The sequence below is a fragment of the Theobroma cacao genome, chromosome 5, assembly GCF_000208745.1.
Source record: "Theobroma cacao cultivar B97-61/B2 chromosome 5, Criollo_cocoa_genome_V2, whole genome shotgun sequence".
In the NCBI taxonomy this organism is placed as follows: domain Eukaryota; kingdom Viridiplantae; phylum Streptophyta; class Magnoliopsida; order Malvales; family Malvaceae; genus Theobroma; species Theobroma cacao.
Window position 1 is genome coordinate 7,694,798 of NC_030854.1, and position 20,277 is coordinate 7,715,074.

At 34.6% G+C, this 20,277-nt stretch overlaps 1 protein-coding gene and 1 long non-coding RNA gene across 2 annotated transcripts; one reads left to right on the forward strand and one right to left on the reverse strand.

The window, feature by feature from the left end:
- On the forward strand, positions 976-2,677 carry LOC108662228. Its single transcript, XR_001928038.1, has 3 exons — positions 976-1,014; positions 1,679-1,763; positions 2,642-2,677. It is a non-coding gene; the product is annotated as an uncharacterized LOC108662228 (long non-coding RNA).
- On the reverse strand, positions 12,006-13,229 carry LOC108661925 (altered inheritance of mitochondria protein 21-like). Its single transcript, XM_018120914.1, has one exon. It carries the CDS (start codon positions 13,227-13,229, stop codon positions 12,006-12,008), a length of 1,224 nt encoding a protein of 407 aa, XP_017976403.1.

Consider the following 20,277-nt stretch of genomic DNA (forward strand, 5'->3'; position numbering starts at 1 on the left):
CAAACTGTTATAAAACTATTTCAGGCTCTATATAAATGCATGACATTGAATGAGAATTGTCCGAATAATCACTTAAAGACGGTATTCTACGTGGGTTCAATTATGATCGGACTGAACTTGTATTCGACCTAACTCGAACTATACACTATTGAATTAACCAAAACATCTTATTCAACTTCAAATATATTCATTACACTTCTAATATTCCAAATACACCAAAGTACCTCAATAAGCTTGATTGTAACTTAATTCATTGTAACCGAAATTCATTCCTGTCAAGCCCGACTCTACAATATGTTTATTATGCCATTCTTAGATAAGAATGCATGTTTGCTTACTTGAGTACCTCGAAAATCGTTAAAAGACGACAATGTACCAAATGGTACAATTAAGTTGAATTAAGCCTCGAACTAGTTCAAATAGAGATTTTAAGATGAAATTGAGAATTTTAAAACCCCAAAATGACTTAAAATGGTGATTCGGAGTTTGAGAACCGATTTGAAGTCAAATTAGAATTTTCATGATTTAGGGGCAAAATGGTCATTTTGTCACTCGAGGTTAAAATTGGAATGTTGGAAGAAGTTTTTGATCACGATTGACTATTTAGAACATATTTTGAGTTTGAGAAGTGAAAAATTTTAATTTCGACATTTTTTCGAGCATAGGGGTAAAATAGTCATTTTGCCACCTTAAGGGTAAAATTGTAATTTTGCACCACCCAACACTTGTCCAGCACATGGATTTTACCCAATATTATCATAAATAATTCAGGAAATTTAAGTGGTGGAGAGAGATTGCTTAATGGCTAAGTATGACACATGGACCAATGGAATGGTGACATATGTCAAATTTATATCCATTTATTTTTTTGGCTTAAAAATCAGCATAAAATCAGCCCATTTCTCTTCATATGGCCGGCCAAAGCAAGAACAAAGGAAGAAAAGAAGAACACAAACCCTAGGTGGAAAAATTCAAGGGAAACGTGTGAAAATTCAAGTAATCAAGCAATCAAAGGTAAAATTTCTTAATTTCGACTTGTGATCTACCTTTCCCACGCATTATTTTGCATTTTCCATGGTTGAATCACAAGATATCATGAAGGATTCATGGCTGACTGAATTTAGAGAGAGAAGATTTGATGATTTATTTGGTTAGATTTTGAGATATTTTAGTATTTATAGTTGATTTATCATGTTTGGAAGGAAAACAAGAAAAATCACATGTTCAAGGATTCTTCATTGGCCGAATTTTCCATGTAGAGTGTGGATGATGATTTTGATTTTATTTGAAGTGAATTGGTTAGGAAATGATGAATTGTGGTGAGAAAATCAAGTAGGAAAAATCACGGTGTTGATGCACTCAAAATGGCTGAATTTTTCAAGAGAAAATGTGAGAATGATTTTGCCACATTTTAAGTTATTTAAATTGTGTTTAATGATTTGGAGTATTGGGAGAAAAATGGAGTTAATTGGAGTTGAATTGGACATATTGGCCAACTAATCGAGTGATAGATCGAATTAAGCCAATACCGATTTAATTAAGGACCCAAATGAATTTGTGTAGAATACCGTGTCTAGACGGTAATCCGTACAATTTACATTCCATTTCATGCATCCATATAGTTTTATAAAGGTTTAGCACCAATGTGGTAAATTGCTTGATTGTGCATTATGTCTAGGTGGTGAATCCTCCGATAAGGATAAAGAAATTGTACCCGAGGGTCGATAGTCGGAGCACTCTAAAAAAATTCGACTCCCGAAATAGTGAGTAACCTTATCATCATCTTAATTATCTAAAGTATGTTTTATTCGATTTTGTGAATTTTATGGAAAATGAATTAAATGATTAATTTTTTGGTTTTATAAAAAAATGTGATTTAATGAAAATAATTTTATAAAATTGTTTTAAAATTGAATGATGGTTTGAAAATAGAGTAATTGGAGACTGTTTTTGTGTGTTGTAAATTCATGATTCTAATTGATTGGCTTATGGCAATATTGGCATGGATGGTTGATTTGATAAATGTGTTGGAAATGTATAAATTGTTGATTTACCTTGAAAGGCTGTAAAATAAAATAAAATAATTACCATGTCATGCTATTGCAAATTTTATTATATGGTGGGTTTAATTTGCTGTAGTGGGCAGGTTTTCTGTGGACTAGCCTATTAGAGGGGCACGAAATCCCGTTATATTTTACCTCGGTTGGAGAGGCGAGTAGGGTAACTCCCGAGGTATAACTTTAGAGTTCACTTCATGCCAAACCATTACATGAGGGTGAACTCAGCCAATGCCAAGGAATGGCTACGATTTCAAAATAAAAATATAATTTATGCGTACATGACTTTTTAACAGCCTTGGCGAACTCGGTTGGGATAGCCCTCGGCCAAAATTCCTTGATAACTGAGTATGATAATGATTTTTGGCACGAGCCAAGTTTTTCAAGAAATCATAAGCCTGAATGATTATTTGGATGAAATAAATCTATTTTATCTTATTAAATCGAGTTTGAAATGCTATGAATTATTTTTATGCTAATCTGTTTTATCTGTCTCCATATACTCAGCTTTAGATATTTTAGATGGTATTTGTTTATTCACTGGGATTATATAATCTCACCACCCTCATTTCCACCCATTTCAGGCTCAGGATAGTCGGTAGATAGCTCATTGCGTTGAGGGCTACAGTTAGACTTGCATCCTCAAAAACTGTAGGTTTACCTCTTTTGATACTTTTGGTCGTTCGTGGACCCATGTGTCATTGTAAATTAAATTTTATACTTTGGTTATCTGTATTACAGCATGAATGAATTTATTTAGCTTTTACACTATAAAAATTATGTACCGGTAACTCTATAAATATTGTTTTATAAGAAGATAGAATATTTTATTAAATATTTTTATTATATTCAAATAGTCATAATTTCATTTTAAATGAAGGTTTTAGATGTTTAAACTTATTTTTAATTATGAATTATGTGTTTTATACTCACATACTACATTTTTAGCTAGTTTCAGAATTTTTGGGGAAAAATGACCAAAATGTCCCTGTGAGACAGAAATCATTTTTTTTTATTGATTTAAGTTGGAAATAGCTTAAAATCTTTTAGAACATGATATTTGGCAACGGTTACTCACAAGGGAAATGAGAAACTGAGATTAAAGTTATGCGGGGTTTCGATTGACATTTCGAGTAATGAGTGTCGATCGGGACACCGCGGCGGTTGTCACTGGCTCGAGGGGAGTATCGGGTCGTGATAATTCCCATTTTGGACTAACTTGCTAATCAGTGTCAACACAGTCCAATAAATGCATCTATATCATTAGGAATCAAATCCAAGTCCATCTACTATGATTTTCTCATTATTGTTCAAATCGTTTACTAAAGGAACCATACGTTTCCATAACCGTTTTCAATATCCGGCACCACAATTCATCGAATACAAGCTAAATAACATGAGATATAACAAGATTCATCATCAATGTGTCCTTTAGTAAATTCGGCCAAAGAGGGTTTGATGAAGAACATGTGGTTTTCATGCTTGTTTTTCACATCGAGTATCACAAAACAACTAAAAACGCGTATATAGCATGAAATCTAACAAAACCCGTGATCAAAACCTCTCCCCGTAGGTTCGGCCAGTAAACTTTCCTTCATGAAATCTTGAGTTTCAACTATGGAAAATGAAAAAGAGAGCATGAGAAAGGTAGATCTTAAGCTAAAATTGAAAAATCTTACCTTTGATTGCTTTGTCCTTTGAAATTTCACAAATTTCTCTTGAATTTTCCTCTCTAGGGTTTGTTTCTATTCTTTTCTCTTTGTTCTTTGCTTTGGCCGGCCAAGAGAGAGTGATTTGGGAGGAGTGTGTGCTGGTTGTTAAAGGGAATTATAAAAGGATTAAAATTTGCCACGTGTCACCATGTAATTGGTGCATGCTTAATACTTAACCATTAAGCAATTTCTCACCACATGTAATCCCATAATTATCCAAAGTATAAAGTGACAATAGGTGAAATTCATGGGCTTGACAAGTGTCATGGTGATGTAAAATTTTAACGTTTTGCCCTTATACTTGAAAAATGTCGGAATTAAAATTTTTCACTCCACAATTTCAAATTATGCTCCAAATAGTCAAACTTGGTCAAAAATTTCGTCCAACATTCCAATTTTGCCCTCGGGTGACAAAATGACCATTTTACCCCTACGTTATAAAAATTCCCAATTGAACTCCAAATCAATCCTTGAACTCCAAATCACCATATTAAGACATTTTAAGGTTCAATAACTCTCAAATACATCTTAAAATCTCTATTTGGACTAGTTCAAGGCTTTAATCAACTTAATTGTACCACTAGGTACAATACCGACGTTTAATGATTTTTTCGATACATTCACTTATGCAAACATTCTATCAAGCCCATAAATGACATGACAAGTATATTATTGAGCTGGGCTTGACATAATATCTTTCTAACACCAAATTGATATTGTCTTTTATATAGCTTCTCACTTATGCTTGAATGATGATTTGATTAGTTAGTATCAAGCCTTAAGCTTTCTCAATTAGTATCTAACTTTAAAATTGGCATCAAGCTTTAGAATTGTTTCCTCACACTTGAGCTTTAAATTGTTCATATCCTTCTCGAATGAGTTTGAGCTTTGCAAATTGATTTGCTTGGTATGCTTAGAGTCCTTTCAAATAGGGAGCCTTTACTCGTATTTTACCAATTTATATAATGATCTTTAAAATGATTCTATCTCTCAAAATTGATTTTGTGCTCATTTACTATTACAAAGGGGGAGCTTTTACTTATCTGTATCAATTGGAATATAATGCCTTAAATTGATCTTTAACAATTGACATTGGAGCTAAATATTAGTGACATTATGGCTTACGTGCTTATTAAACATCTTTATGCTTACCTTCATTGAACTTTATAAATGCTATGCTTGTCATGTCTTAAGTTTGAGTGTCTAAATGCTCACACTTCTAGACCTTTTGTGATATAACAAAAAGATGAGAAGGTTTACGAGCAAATTTGAAGACATGATGCATGTGTTGAGGGAGAGAATTTTAAATTTCATATCATCTTTAATCCCTTTTTACTTGAGCTTTAATATTTTTAAACAAAGGCTAAGAGACTAATAGAGTTAGGGGGAGCCTTCAAGAGTTTTCAAATGCAAATTATGCTGATATTTTTATCATATCAAAGGGATTATTGTTAGCTTTAAAATAATTATAGTTTTGGTTATGACAAAATGATGAATTTTGCTTGAACATTACTTGAGTGATTCTTGATATGTTCTTGAAAAGATTCAACTGTCATACACTTGTTTGTACATGATTACAAGCTTGTTTATCTTAATTGCGTGAATTCTTGAAGTCATTGAAGTTTCACTTGCTTAACAAATGTCTACAAGCTTGAATGAGAATTGTATGAGTATTAAAACTCAATTGAACAAGGTTTCATAAATCCTTCTAATATTCACTCTTGAGATGTCTAAGTTGCAGAATAGGTGCACAAGATGAGAAGTTTATTAATCTACACAACAATAAGGTTGCCTCAAGTCAAAAAGCTCATTATTAAAGAAACAAGGAAGGTAAGCATAAAGGTGTCCAATATTTGGTCACAAGGAAGTTATACCCATTGAAAGTAAAAAAATCTTGAAGAAACAAAGCTCCAATCAATCTTAGAGCAAGGCCAATCAATCCAAAGGCAAAATGTATGGAAAACTTGAAGATATATTGAAGAAAACAAAGGCCCAGTCGATCCTAAGGCAGACTAGGTGAGAAAACATCAAAAGAAAAAGCCTCAATCAATCCCATAAGAGTGTCAATCGATCTTAAGGCAACTTGGACAAGAAATCTAACATTTTGAGAAGCCCCAATGGATCCTTAAGAGTGCCCAGTAGATCATCAAGGCCAAAACTTGAAAGAAACATGGTCTCAAATAGAAAATTGACTAACACTACCAAAAATCTTGGTCACTGTGACGGGGAAAAATTTTTGTCACTATTTTTTGTCACAGATAATGACTTATAATGATAAAATTGAGATGGTTTTGTGACAAAATTAATGATAATTCACTTATAAGATTTAGTGACAAATTCGTGACAGAATTGTGACAGCATTTTAAATCTATCACTAAATCTATTACAAGTAATTTGGGTGCAAAAATTTATCTTGGCACCAAAATTAATAACAAATTCTTGGGATGAAAACTATTACAATATTAGGATTCCTTGTTTAGTGACAAAATTAGTGATGTAATTGTGATAGAAATTTAATTCGAGCAGCTCGAGTATAGTTACGGATTATTATGGTAGAATAATCTATCACAAGGATTAGTTTAATATAATATTATATTTTTTGACAAAAATAGTGATGGATTTATGACAAATAATTCGGAGGGAAAAAAAGGCACCTTACTAAATTAAAAATAAAATTGGTCATCACAAGTCTGTCACCAAAAATCTGTCACAAAGGTTATTTCAACTTTATTTATATAATTAAACAAAAGAAAATAAATACATTCATTTGGATAAAATAAAAATATTATATTTTAGTTTTTGTGTATAGAATATGTTTGATGCAACGATCGCTCCTCGAATGCTATCGACGTCTGAGTCTTGCGGGAGAACCCGTCAAGTCCCGAACAAGCCTTAATCAAAACTTAGTTATTACTACATATTCATGCCATCAATCTATGAGATTACTTAAACCATATAACTCTTTATAATAAGAATTGAACATAAATCATAATAAGCCATCTTAATCTTTATTCACCACACTTGTAAAAATACATTAAACTCTATAATACCAATTGCACATTTACATTAACACTAATTACAAATACGTCATGCTATAAATGGCTTGGCCTCTAGCAGTGGAGCAACTCGGAATGAAGTTCTATGAGATGCCTTTACATATCCGCAGTAGACAATATACGTCGATGAACGGATGCTAGGCCGATCACTATCTACAAAAGGAAAATAAGGGGGGTGAGTCTTACAAACTTAGTGATCATTTGCTCCGTGAGCAGTGCGTAGATGGGAAACAGGCTTAAGGCAGATCATTTGAATAATAAAACCAGAATATAGAATAATAACGTTAGAAAAACAAATCACAAATAGGGTGTTTGTGCCTTGTGAAAATGATGCTGAAAAATCATGATATAATACCTTTCGTGGCAAAACAATGCCGAAAACAAACATAGCAAAATTGACTTTCAATCATCGAAATCATCACTTTCCATAAAAAATACAAATATCCGTATAAAAGTATGCACGCTTCCAAAATGTGTGGCATGTAAAAATCAACATAGACGCCCATATAACTCAACTCATGATCATTAAATAAGCATTGAAAGTGTTTGATTAGATAGGGGAGCTATAGGAAAACGTTAACTCTCCACCATGCAGAAGAGTACAAGTCTAAAACTCTCAAGGCTCTCGAGTAGGTAATTGTAAAAAAATCAATTCGTGGACCCTCTTCCACGTAATAACAATCTGGGAGCACCGCTCTAGTGGATTCCCACAGCCATGGCAGTCTCGACGATGTTGGCCGACATTGAAGAAATCAACTGGTCGCAACCACGTATATCAACCTGTGGCCTAGCCACATATATCAACCTGTGGCCTTGCCATGTATATCTCACAGACCATGGCCCCCGCCACGTCTAACCGCCCGTCGGCTACCCAAAGGTTCTCTAGCTAGAGCTCACTTGTGCACAAGGGTCACACTATCCTGATGTGACATTCAGCCTACTCTCAATGCTCTCAGTTTGTCAAAATCATTTTCAAAACCAAATCGAGGTTTCCAAGTCTTTTGCTTGAAATCATTTGAAAACAAGGTTTGATAAACTTTCAAATTACTTTTCACATAAAAAAGCATGGTGTAAACACTTGTATAAAGATCGAACTAAATCGGCTCTCGAAAATTTTGCATTTAAACCATTTAATAAAAGCATTTAACTATGCATGTCACACAAAAATACAAGGCACAGATTTGTTGCAAACATTTCAAAAAGGCTTGTTTCTCGGTTTCTAAAGCACTTTACATATATAGCTTACCTATATATATGTCCAAAACAATTTCAAAAGTCATATCATCCACAATCTACCTAACATTTCTACTAGCTCATGCTTTCCACAATAACAGTTTATAATTGATTACAAATCCATTTAAAAAAAATCGCCTACCGAGGCTAACAACTCATGCTATCCACCATGCGTTTAAAGGAAACTGGCAACGCTTAATAAATGTATAACAATATATAGTGTGTAGATTTTTTGAAATAGACACCCCCTACTCACCTCACAATGGCGAGATATCACTTCGCCACTTATCCGGTTATGTTTCCTCCTTTAGTTAATCACCATAGTATTCCTTTTCGACTTGCACACTTCCTAGCAATAACCAAGCTTAATCTACTTAGTGTTTATCATTCCCATTTTACTTTCTCATTCAAACATCAATCATCATTTTAATAACTTACAGCATGCTAAAATTTCCATTCTTTCTCACTTAACCTTTGCATATTCATATGCATCTTGACACATTTTTACTAAAGGTATTCATATCTTTACTTGTGTAATTCTTCATACTATATGTACCGGCAATTTATTTATAACATTAAGTGCACATTTCAACATTTGCAAGCAACTTTCATCCAAATCCATCTTATATTTTTATTCTATAACAACATATATGGCAACAACGATCACTTCCAAGCTCACTCAATTACTTCCAAGTTTACATGCATAGTTGTCTATCTAGCTTTCAATGCTTTATATCTTAATCCTCCATCCACATTATTCCCTTTTTAATTCTTTCAAACAACATACCAAGCAATCTTAACATTTACACTAGCTCATGCATTTTAGATGTTGGTCCCGATAATATGTGCTAGAGGGGGGTGAATAGCACAATTTGGCTCTTAACAATATTGGAAACTAATTTCTAAAACTTAAGAAAATAAACACAGAGTATAAAATGCATAGCAATTAAGAGTGGTTCGGTCCAAGACCTACATCCACTACCTTGATTATCCAACCAAGGATTTTCCCACATTCACTAAACATCGGTGAAATTCACAAGCTTTCATCAAGCTTTACAATGGCTTTTACCAGGCTCAGCCAAAATCTTTTACACTAGTTTTTCACGGGCTTAACTAAAACCCAAAGTGGTTTTCCAAGGCTCAACCACAACCTTCAACAATCAAGCTATCCTAAGCTTAAACAACCCCTTAGAGTGACTCCTTCACTCTAAGAATACAAGAAAAGTAGTAAAAGAAAGTACTTATGATCACTGGTTGATCTGAGTGGTACAAGATTGAGTGCTAAATACAAATGTAAGGAGTAAAGCTAATTCTTAATCATCATCACAGGAAAACTCTTCCAACCCTTCTTCAAGGATGCTGGCTTTAACTGCAATACTCATTTTTTTTTCTTTTGCTTCACTTCGGTCTTCTTTTTCTTCTTCTTCCTTAAGCTCCAGCTCATGAGTAAGAAGAGAAGCACAAATCTCATCAAGTGTGATGATGTTAAGATCTTTAGCCTTTCTAATGGTAGTCACTTTAGGCTTCTAGTTTTTTGGTAGACTCATAAGTAGTCTTTTTACTAATTCATGTTCAGGAATAGGCTTGCCTAGTTGACTCAATTTATTTGTGATGTTTGTAAACCTACCAAGCATGCTGTTGATGTCTTCACCAGGCTCCACTTTGAACATTTCATAATTATGTGTTAACAGAGCAATTTTGGACTCTTTTACCTGAGAAGTGCCTTCATGAATTATTCTAAGTTTTTTCCACACTTACTTAGCTATTGTACAACTTGAGACTTTGTTAAATTCAGTGGGGGTTAATGCACAATGCAATGTGTTGATGGCCTTAAAATTTATTTGAACTTTCTTAGTTTCAGCCTTAGTCCATTCAGACCTTGGCTTGGGCATCAACTCATTTGTCACTACATTCACGGTTGAGAGCATAAAGGGTCCATCAGTTATGACGTCCCACATTTCATAGTCTATAGCCCTAATATAGATTGACATTCTTATGCTCCAATAAGGGTAATTAGAGCCATCAAACAGAGGTGATTTGTTTGTTGATTGTCCCTCAGCCACTATTAATTTTTGGAGAGCCACATGGATCCTCTCTAAGGATGTTAAGCCTTAATAACAGGGAACGAGCTCTAATACCAATTATTGGTCTCGATAATATGTGCTAGAGGGGGGGTGAATAGCACAATTTGGCTCTTAACAATATTGGAAACTAATTTCTCGAACTTAAGAAAATAAAAATAGAGTATAAGATGCACAACAATTTAGAGTGGTTCGGTCTAAGACCTACATCCACTACCTTGATAATCCAACCAAGGATTTTCCCACAAATTCACTAAACACCGGTGAAATTCACAAACTTTCACCAAGCTTTACAATAGCTTTTACCAGGCTCAGCTAAAACCTTTTACACTAGTTTTTCACAAGCTCAACTAAAACCCAAAGTGGTTTTCCCAAGCTTAACCACAACCTTCAACAATCAAGCTATCCCAAGCTTGAGCAACCCATTAGAGTGACTCATTCACTCTAAGAATACAAGAAAAGTAGTAAAAGAAGGTACCTATGATCACTGGTTGATCTGAGTGGTACAAGATTGAGTGTTAAATACAAATGCAAGGAGTAGGCGTTTAAGTGCTGACAAATGCAGTGAAGCTTTTCTGGTTTTTAAACTTTCTATAGCTCAAATCTCATTCAAGGCTTATAAAAACTTGTTTCCAATTGTTGGAAGACCCTTTTATACTTGGAGATGCAACTCTGATGGCAGTTTGACAGTTTATGGCTGTTGAAAATAGTTGAAGATGAGTTCTAGTCGTTAATCTGTCTTGTAGTGCTCTGGTTCAAATTGCAGACAGAAAACTCTTAATCGACTGACTTGGTTGACTAAGTTGGTTCTGTTTTAGGTTGCAAATTCTGGTAGAAAGCAGTTAGTCGAGTGACTTGGTTGACTAAGTTGATTTTGTTTCTCAAACTCTTTAGCCCGCCATTCCTCCAATTTGAAACTTGGTCAACCAATATTCTTCCTTTTTTCACCAATAGGCTTCCTCCTTGTTAGACAGTTACATCTTGTTGTTTTTGCTCCTCTTTTTCTTTTGATATACTCTTTGAGGAGTTAAATGATTAATTTCATATATTAATTTTCCTGCACACTCAAGTAAAGATATTAGACATAAATGAATAGGAATGTTTGTTATCATCAAAAACTAATGGAGCCAATAATCTCCCCCTTTTTGATGATGACAAAACATTCCTTGATTGATAGCATAGTGTCCTTTTAGGCTTTTTAGTTTTCTGCAAAAAATGAGGATTGCTCCCCCTAAGTATATGCTCCCCCTAAGTATGTGCATATTTTGCTTACTTTATTCCATCAAATTTTATTTTTGTCATATAGAAAATGACATTGTACATATGTGCAGCAATATGGAGTGATTTACAGCAAGTAAGTATTAACAGATCATCATTAAACTTTTAGCAGTAAGTGTTGGCAGATTTTCATAAATGTTCCAGCAGTTGTCAACAGTTTATTGATTTGAGATTTTGTCTACATCATTCATGTTTCAATTGATATGCTATGCACCCCATCTATATCTATTTACAAACAGAAATCATTCATAATGCCATAACAAAAATCATTTATCAGCATTAATATCAGCACAGCATCAGCAGATTTTGTTCATGACAGTAAAAAATACCAAGATAGCAAAATATCAACAGACTTCAATTTGTAGCAGTTAAACAACATAGACATTTCAGCATTCACTTTTCACACACAACTATATAAACAACAGAATTAAACTTAAGTGTTCAAGTGCCACCATGGCACAAATAGCAGTTAATTAAAAAGTATTTCGAAATTGCCCCTAGACAATTTTGCTTCCTATCTCCTATTTTTCTAAGTTCCTGCTCTTGATTCTGCTATCTTTTATTTCCTAGGTTCTTGGTTCCTCCACCCTAACATTTTTTTTTTAACTCCTGCACCCATTCTCTGGTTCTTGCACCCATTCTACTCCCTTTTTTTGTCAGAATCAATGTAAGGGGCTTATATTCATCTGATGTGTCAAAAGGTGAAGATTCAGTGTCATAGAAAGGGTTTAGAGGAAAAGGATAGGGCTCTCGGAGAGGTGATGACTGTCTAAAGGAAGGTTCTGGTGTGGACTTGTCTGAGACAGGGATTGGACTCTGAAGAGAAGAGGTTGAAACTGGTTTGGATTTCTTTGCCAACTTGGAAGACTTTTTTCTCTTGAGAAAAGTTGTCTTGGTTGCCATAGTCTTCTTGCCTTTGGTTGGTGGTTTTGCCTCAGTTGGTGGTGTTATAGTGGCTTTGTATTTTTCTGCTTTTGCCTTTACTTTGGTAGCTGATGTAGGCTGTTTTCCTTTTTCTACATCTTCACCATCCTTTTGAGTTTCTATCCTGGCAGTGTTTTTTTCAGCTTGTCCCTCCTTAACCATTTGGTGAAAGATATCCATGATGGAAACTTCCTCTGAATTTGGAGGAGAGGTTTGTTGTTTCTTTGTCTCTGAACCAACCACTTTTGTCCTTTGTTCTGAATCATTTTTGCTTTGAGGTTCAGGAGAGGATGTCTTGGCTAGCTGATCAACCCCTTGAGGAGAGTCTTTAATTTGCAGAACAAGACTGGTAGACTTGTAGGTGGAACCTTCAGCTTGAATGCCAGAACTTTTAACATGAGGAGAAGATTTTTCTACTGGCTCAGCTGAACCTTCAGCTCCTTGCTGTGCAGGTGCAGTGCTGGATGTGGCAGAACTATTTACAGCCATAGGTTCAGATGGCATGTTTTCTTTCTCCTTCAGCTTGTTTTCCAACTTAGTAACTCTCTCTTCAATTTTCTGTATATTTTCTCCTTGGTCAGTCAGCTTTCCATCAATCCTCATTAGCAAATTAAAAATTACTTCATTTGAGAATCTGGAAGGGGCTTCTTTAGGTTGAGCAGGTAGGTTGTGTTTTTTTCTTGGACCAGTCTTTGGGGTCTTAATGAATCTTTCCCCATCGAGTATATACCCCATTTTAACCAAGCTCCCATAATAAATAGCGTGATCTTTGGTTTTTACCAAGTCCATATGATAGCTCTTTTCCCATATTTCCTTCTTTTGCACACAAGATGTAATTACATTCCCATACGGCAAATTAACCTTATCAAGTCTACAAGCACTTCTCATTTTTTCAATCATAAATCTTCCCAGATTTAGAGGTACCTCGTTGAAGGCATGCTCCATCAACCAGAAGTCTTGGAGGCTAATGTAGCTAAGGCTTCCACTTCTACCTTGAATGTTGGCTGTTGTAAAATAGTGTAAAATCCTAATCTGAGGACTGATTATCAGACCTGAATTACTTTTTGAAGAATATTTTTCTTTCCTTCTAGTGATGATCTCCCATAATGAGGATGGATTATATTTTTCAGGGAACTCATACTCTCCTTCTTTGCATTCTATTTTCAGCAGGTTTCCTAAATCTTCAGCAGTCACAACAAATTCTTTTCCATTTAGATAAATATTCAAACCATCTTCATTATAGTCATCAGAATCTATTAATTCCTTTCATTTCAAAGCACTACCGGAATAGAATTCTTTAACTAGACTTGGACTATAAGACTTATTCTTAAAGGTGTTGTAACCTTTTAGTTTCAGTTCATCAAAGTACTCAGATAAACTAATATGGATTTCTACAATTTCCTCAAAACTCTTCCAATCAATAAAACTTTCACAAGAGATTGGTGCATTCTCAATGTTTTTGAACCTATATTCATGTAACTTATTCCTAAACTTTGAAGAAGAAGAACTGGTACCTTTGTGGATTGAGGGTTCTGTTTATTTCTTCTTGTTAGTTTTCTGCTTCTTGCTGGACCAAGACACGAGCATGTTTCCTAAAAATTGGCATGTTCCACTAGTGCTTTTCCTATCAGTTCTACTGCCAGCAAAGTCAGCATCTAAGTATCCAACTAAGCTAAGAGTTAATTCTCTAGAGTACTATATTCTTAGTCCTTGAGTGTCTATGAGGTATCTAAAAATTCTCTTAATAGTTGTTAGGTGTGTTTCTTTAGGCTGTGACTAAAATCTAGCACACAAGCACACACTAAACTGAATATCTGGTCTACTTGCTGTTAAGTAGAGAAGAGAGCCGATCATACCTCTATAGAGCTTTTGATCTACATCTTTACCTTTTTCATTTAAGTCGAGTTTAGTGGATGGACTCATTGGTGTGGAAATTGATTTTAGCTTCAGTATATCGAATTTCTTGAGCATATCTTGAGTGTATCTTTCTTGGTTGATGAAGATTCCTTTCTCACTTTGTTTAATTTGAAAACCAAGGAAGTACCTTAACTCTCCTATCATGCTCATCTCAAATTCACCCTGCATTTCCTTAGCAAAGTTCTTGCATAAAGCCTTATTAGTTGCACCAAATATAATGTCATTCACATATATTTGCATAACAATTAAATCATTTAGATATCTCTTAATGAACAATGTAGTATCAATGTTGCCTTTATCATACCCTTTTTCAACTAGAAATTTTGAAAGCCTCTCATACCAAGCTCTAGGAGCTTGTTTCAATCCATACAAGGCTTTATGAAGTTTGAAAACATGATCAAATTTTTTAAGTCTTCAAAACCAGGTGGTTGTTCTATATATACTTCCTCTTGAATTAATCCATTTAAAAATGCACTTTTTACATCCATTTGGAACAATTTAAAATTTATGAAACATGTAAAAGCTGGCAACAACCTTATGGCTTCAATCCTAGCAACGAGAGCAAAGGTTTCGTCATAATTTGTTCCTTCCCCTTAGTTATATCCTTTTGCTACCAACCTAGCTTTATTTCTAACTACATTTCCTTGCTCATCTACCTTATTTCTGAATACCCATTTTGTACCAACAATAGGGTGATTTGAAGGTCTAGGTACCAATGACCATACACAATTCCTTGTGAATTGATCAAGTTCTTCTTGCATGGCCATTATCCAACTTTCCTCTTTTTCAGCTTCTTCAAAGTTTTTAGGTTCAATTTGAGATATAAAAGCTGAAAACTCACAAGTTTCTCTAGTTGCTTTCCTAGTTTTAACTTCTTGTGAAATGTCACCTATGATTTGGTCTTGTGGGTGATCTCTTACAAATCTCCAACTTCTTGGTAGATCATCATGCTGATTTTCTACTCTTTGCAGATTTTCTAGAGGTAGAGTTTCATTTTCTCTTCTAGGTGAGCTTTCTTCATTATTTTTGTTGTTTTCTAAACTCATTCCTCCATTTGTTTTTCTAGGACTTCTACATCATCATCATCATCATGAACTTCTTTTTCTAAAGCATTTGACTCATCAAAAACTACATGAATTGATTCTTCAACGGTTAAGGTCCTTTTGTTAAAAACTCTATAGGCCTTTGAGTTTAATGCATATCTTAAAAATATAGCTTCATCACTCTTTGCATCAAACTTCCCTAGGGGCTGTATTCCATTGTTCAATACAAAGCACTTACAACCAAAACTCTTAAGGTGAGAAATATTTGGTTTCTTAGCTTTATAAAGTTCATATGGAGTCTTTGAAATCAAGGGTCTTATTGAGACTCTATTAAGAATATAAGTTGTTGTATTTACTGCCTCAAACCAAAGACATTTAGGTAGGTTGTTCTCACATAACATAGTCCTAGCCATTTCTTTTAAGGTTCTATTTTTCCTCTCTACAACTCCATTTTGCTAGGATGTTCTAGGTGCAGAAAAATTGTGATCCAACCCTTTTTCATTGCAGAACTTTTCAAACTCATCATTTTCAAATTTTCCTCCACGATCACTCCTTATGCTAACTATGGCTAGTCCTTTTTCATTTTCTACTTTTTTACAATGACTTAAGAATGCTTGTAGAGTATCATTCTTATGAGCAAGAAAATACACCCAAGTGTATCTAGAATAGTCATCAACTATTACAAAGCCATAAGATTATCCTCCTAAGCTAGTTGTGTTTATTGGACTAAACAGATCAATGTGTAACAATTCAAGAGGTCTAGATGTTGACACTATCTTCTTAGTCTTAAAGGATGTCCTAACTTGTTTTCCTAGTTGGCAAGCATCACATATCCTGTCATTTTCAAATTTTAACTCTGGCAGTCCAGCAACAAGATTTTTCTTAATTAATTTTGACATATTATGCAAACTTACATGTCCTAATCTTCTATGCCATAACCAGCTATCATTTTAAGCATTTGCAACAAGGCATACTTCACTATTTACTTCAAGATCTTCAAGAAAAATTACATACATATTCTTCAATCTATTTCCTATAAATGAGATTTTATTTGTACTCATATCTATCACTTCACACTTAGTTGAATCAAAACATACTTTAAATCCTTTATCACATAATTGACTAATACTTAGTAAATTGTGCTTTAATCCTTTAACCAACAACACATGACTAATTTCAGTTTGGGAATTCTTACCAACCCTACCTATACCATGGATTCTGCCTTTTGAATCATCTCCAAAGGATACGATTCCTCCCTTTCTCTTATCTAGCTGAGCGAACAACATTTCATGTCTTGTCATGTGCTGTGAACAGCCACTGTCCAAGTACCAAGGTTGTTTCTTCTTGAGTTGAGCTCTTAAACATGTCTCTTTTAAGTCCAGCTCAACCAACAAAACAAAATTTCAGTTTTTCTTTATAAGTACCGATACTTTGATGGATCCTTGAGTGTTAGTTGCAACAAAGGATCCCTTAGGAATCCAGATTTTCTTAACTTTCTGCACTTTTCCTTTTTTAAAACAATCATATGATAAATGACCATGTTTATCACAATTATAACATCTAGGTAATGCTTTAGCTAAATTTTTATTTTGATATACATTCCTTTTTGAAAATTCATTTTTCAAACATTTAAGAGATGTGTTTTTATCAAGAATTATTTGCAAAGCTTCAGACTTGTTTTCCAGCTCTTGTTTTAAAACCTCAAAGTCTGTTTTTGAGTGTTCTAACTCAACTTGCAAAATATTTCTTTTCTAAAAAATAGAAGTAAATTCTTGTTTGATTTGTTCCAAATCATTTTCAAGTGATGCAACCTTTTTCGTTAATGATTTGTATTTTGAAAAAAGTTTTTCAAATTCATCATAAAGGCACTCATACTGATCTTGTAAATCATCATAAAAATTAATGCAGGGGGATAAGGATACCTCTGTTTCATCCTCTTGTGCCATTAAACAGATGTTTTCTCTTTCCTCATATTTTTCATCATTAGTTTTAGAGCTTGATGTGTCACTGTCCGACCATGCAGCTGCCACCATTGCTTTCTTGGATTTCTTATTTTTCTTGGGAGTTTCATCTTTTAGCAATGGACACTCGGACTTGAAGTGACCACGTTTCTTGTACTCGTAGCAGATGAGCTCCTCCTTTTTGTTGGAGTCAATTTTGTTTCTGTTTTTCCATGAGGCACCTTGGTCTTTCCTGAAACCTCTTCTAGCTAGCCTTCAATTTCTTCCGCTCATTAGCTTTATGAATTTTCTTGCAACTAGAGCTAATTCTTAATCATCATCACAGGAAAGCTCTTCCGACCCTTCTTCAAGGATGCTGGCTTTAACTGCAATACTCGTTTTTTTTTCTTTTGCTTCCCTTCGATCTTTTTTTTCTTCTTCTTCCTTAAGCTCCAGCTCATGAGTAAGAAGAGAACTACAAATCTCATCAAGTGTGATGATGTTAAGATCTTTAGCCTCTCTAATGGTAGTCACTTTAGGCTTCTAGTTTTTTGGTAGACTCATAAGTAGTCTTTTTACTAATTCATGTTTAGGAATAGGCTTGCCTAGTTGACTCAATTTATTTGTGATGTTTGTAAACCTACCAAGCATGCTGGTGATGTCTTCACCAGGCTCCACTTTGAACATTTCATAATTATGTGTTAACAGAGCAATTTTGGACTCTTTTACCTGAGAAGTGCCTTCATGAATTATTCTAAGTTTTTCCCACACTTACTTAGCTATTGTACAGCTTGAGACTTTGTTAAATTCAGTGGGGGTTAATGCACAATGCAATGTGTTGATGGCCTTAAAATTTATTCGAAGTTTCTTAGTTTCAGCCTTAGTCCATTCAGACCTTGGCTTGGGCATAAACTCATTTGTCACTACATTCACGGTTGAGAGCATAAAGGGTCCATCAGTTATGACGTCCCACATTTCATAATCTATAGCCCTAATATAGATTGACATTCTTATGCTCCAATAAGGGTAATTAGAGCCATCAAACAGAGGTGGTTTGTTTGTTGATTGTCCCTTAGCCACTACTAATTTTTGGAGAGCCACATGGATCCTCTCTAAGGATGTTAAGCCTTAAGAACAGGGAACGAGCTCTGATACCAATTGTTGGTCTCGATAATATGTGCTAGAGGGGGGGTGAATAGCACAATTTGACTCTTAACAATATTGGAAACTAATTTCTCGAACTTAAGAAAATAAAAATAGAGTATAAGATGCACAACAATTTAGAGTGGTTCTGTCTAAGACCTACATCCACTACCTTGATTATCCAACCAAGGATTTTCCCACAAATTCACTAAACACCGGTGAAATTCACAAACTTTCACCAAGCTTTACAATAGCTTTTACCAGGCTCAGCTAAAACCTTTTACACTAGTTTTTCACAGGCTCAACTAAAACCCAAAGTGGTTTTCCCAAGCTTAACCACAACCTTCAATAATCAAGCTATCCCAAGCTTGAACAACCCCTTATAGTGACTCATTCACTCTAAGAATACAAGAAAAGTGGTAAAAGAAGGTACCTATGATCACTGGTTGATCTGAGTGGTACAAGATTGAGTGCTAAATACAAATGCAAGGAGTAGGCGTTTAAGTGCAGACAAGTGCAGTGACACTTTTCTAGTTTTTCAACTTTCTATAGCTCAAATCTCATTCAAGGCTTCTAAAAACTTTTTTTAAATTGTTGGAAGACCTTTTTATACTTAGAGATGCAACTCTAATGGCAATTTGGTAGTTTATGGCCGTTGGAAACAGTTGAGGATGAGTTCTAACCATTAATCTGTCTTGTAGTGCTCTGGTTCAAATTGCAGACAAAGAGCTCTTGGTCGACTAACTTGGTCGACTAAGTTGATTCTGTTTCAGGTTACAGATTCTAGCAGAGAGCAATTAGTCGACTGACTTGGTCGACTAAGTTGATTCTGTTTCTCAAACTCTTTAGCCAGCCATTCCTTTAATTTGAAACTTGGTCAACCAATATTCTTCCTTGTTTCACCAATAGGCTTCCTCCTTGTTAGATAGTTACATCTTGTTGTTTTTATTCCTCTTTTTCTTTTGATATACTCTTTGAGGAGTTAAATGATTAATTTCATATATTAATTTTCCTGCACACTCAAGTAAAGATATTAGACACAAATGAATGGGAATGTTTTATTATCATAAAAAACTAATGGAGCCAACATTAGATTCTTTCAACAACCATTATTCTTCACATTATGCCTTTCAAGACTCCAATCACGCAACAAAAGCCATTTCTCAAGATTTCTCAACTATACTTAAAGCATTATTTATTTTTACTTTAAAGGTTGCTTGATCCATACATGCACTCCAATGTTGCTCTAAAACTTCATTCATCAAGCTGCCAATATGATTCACAAACCATTTCTTCAAAACTTTACCAATTGTAGGCCGTAAAACATAGTATTATGCTTACCATTTCTCTTTCACTTTGAACCCATCATGCATCCACGATTTGATGGCTTGCATGTCACTAAATATTCTTCAATCAAGCCAAATGTTTGCTGCCGCAAAACATTCCTTATAGTCACCAACTCATTTTCAAAAATTATTCAAGCTAAAACCACAATCCTTACCTTATTTCTCTTGATCTTGAAACCGAGCTTTACACCTCCATCAACACTCCACGGCTTCTCTCTTGAGTATTGAAGACTCATTGGTTGATACAATAGCACAAATCTACAAGATGAGGGAGGAAACCTCACGGTTTCTCTTGATCTTATCTAAAACCGAGCCTTTCCCACTTTTCTCTCTTTTTTCTTTCTTTTTTTCTTTTTCTCGGTTGGAACTTCTCAAGCTTGCTCTTCTTCGTTTTCTTCTTTAAATGGCTGACCCTCAAGTCTCACTAAAGCCTATTTCACATTTCTCCTTTACTATTACAACTTAGTATTTATATGGCCGCCATTGGAACCAATCACAACATATGCATAAATTTTCCTTTGTTTTCATTTGGCCATTTTGCCAACCA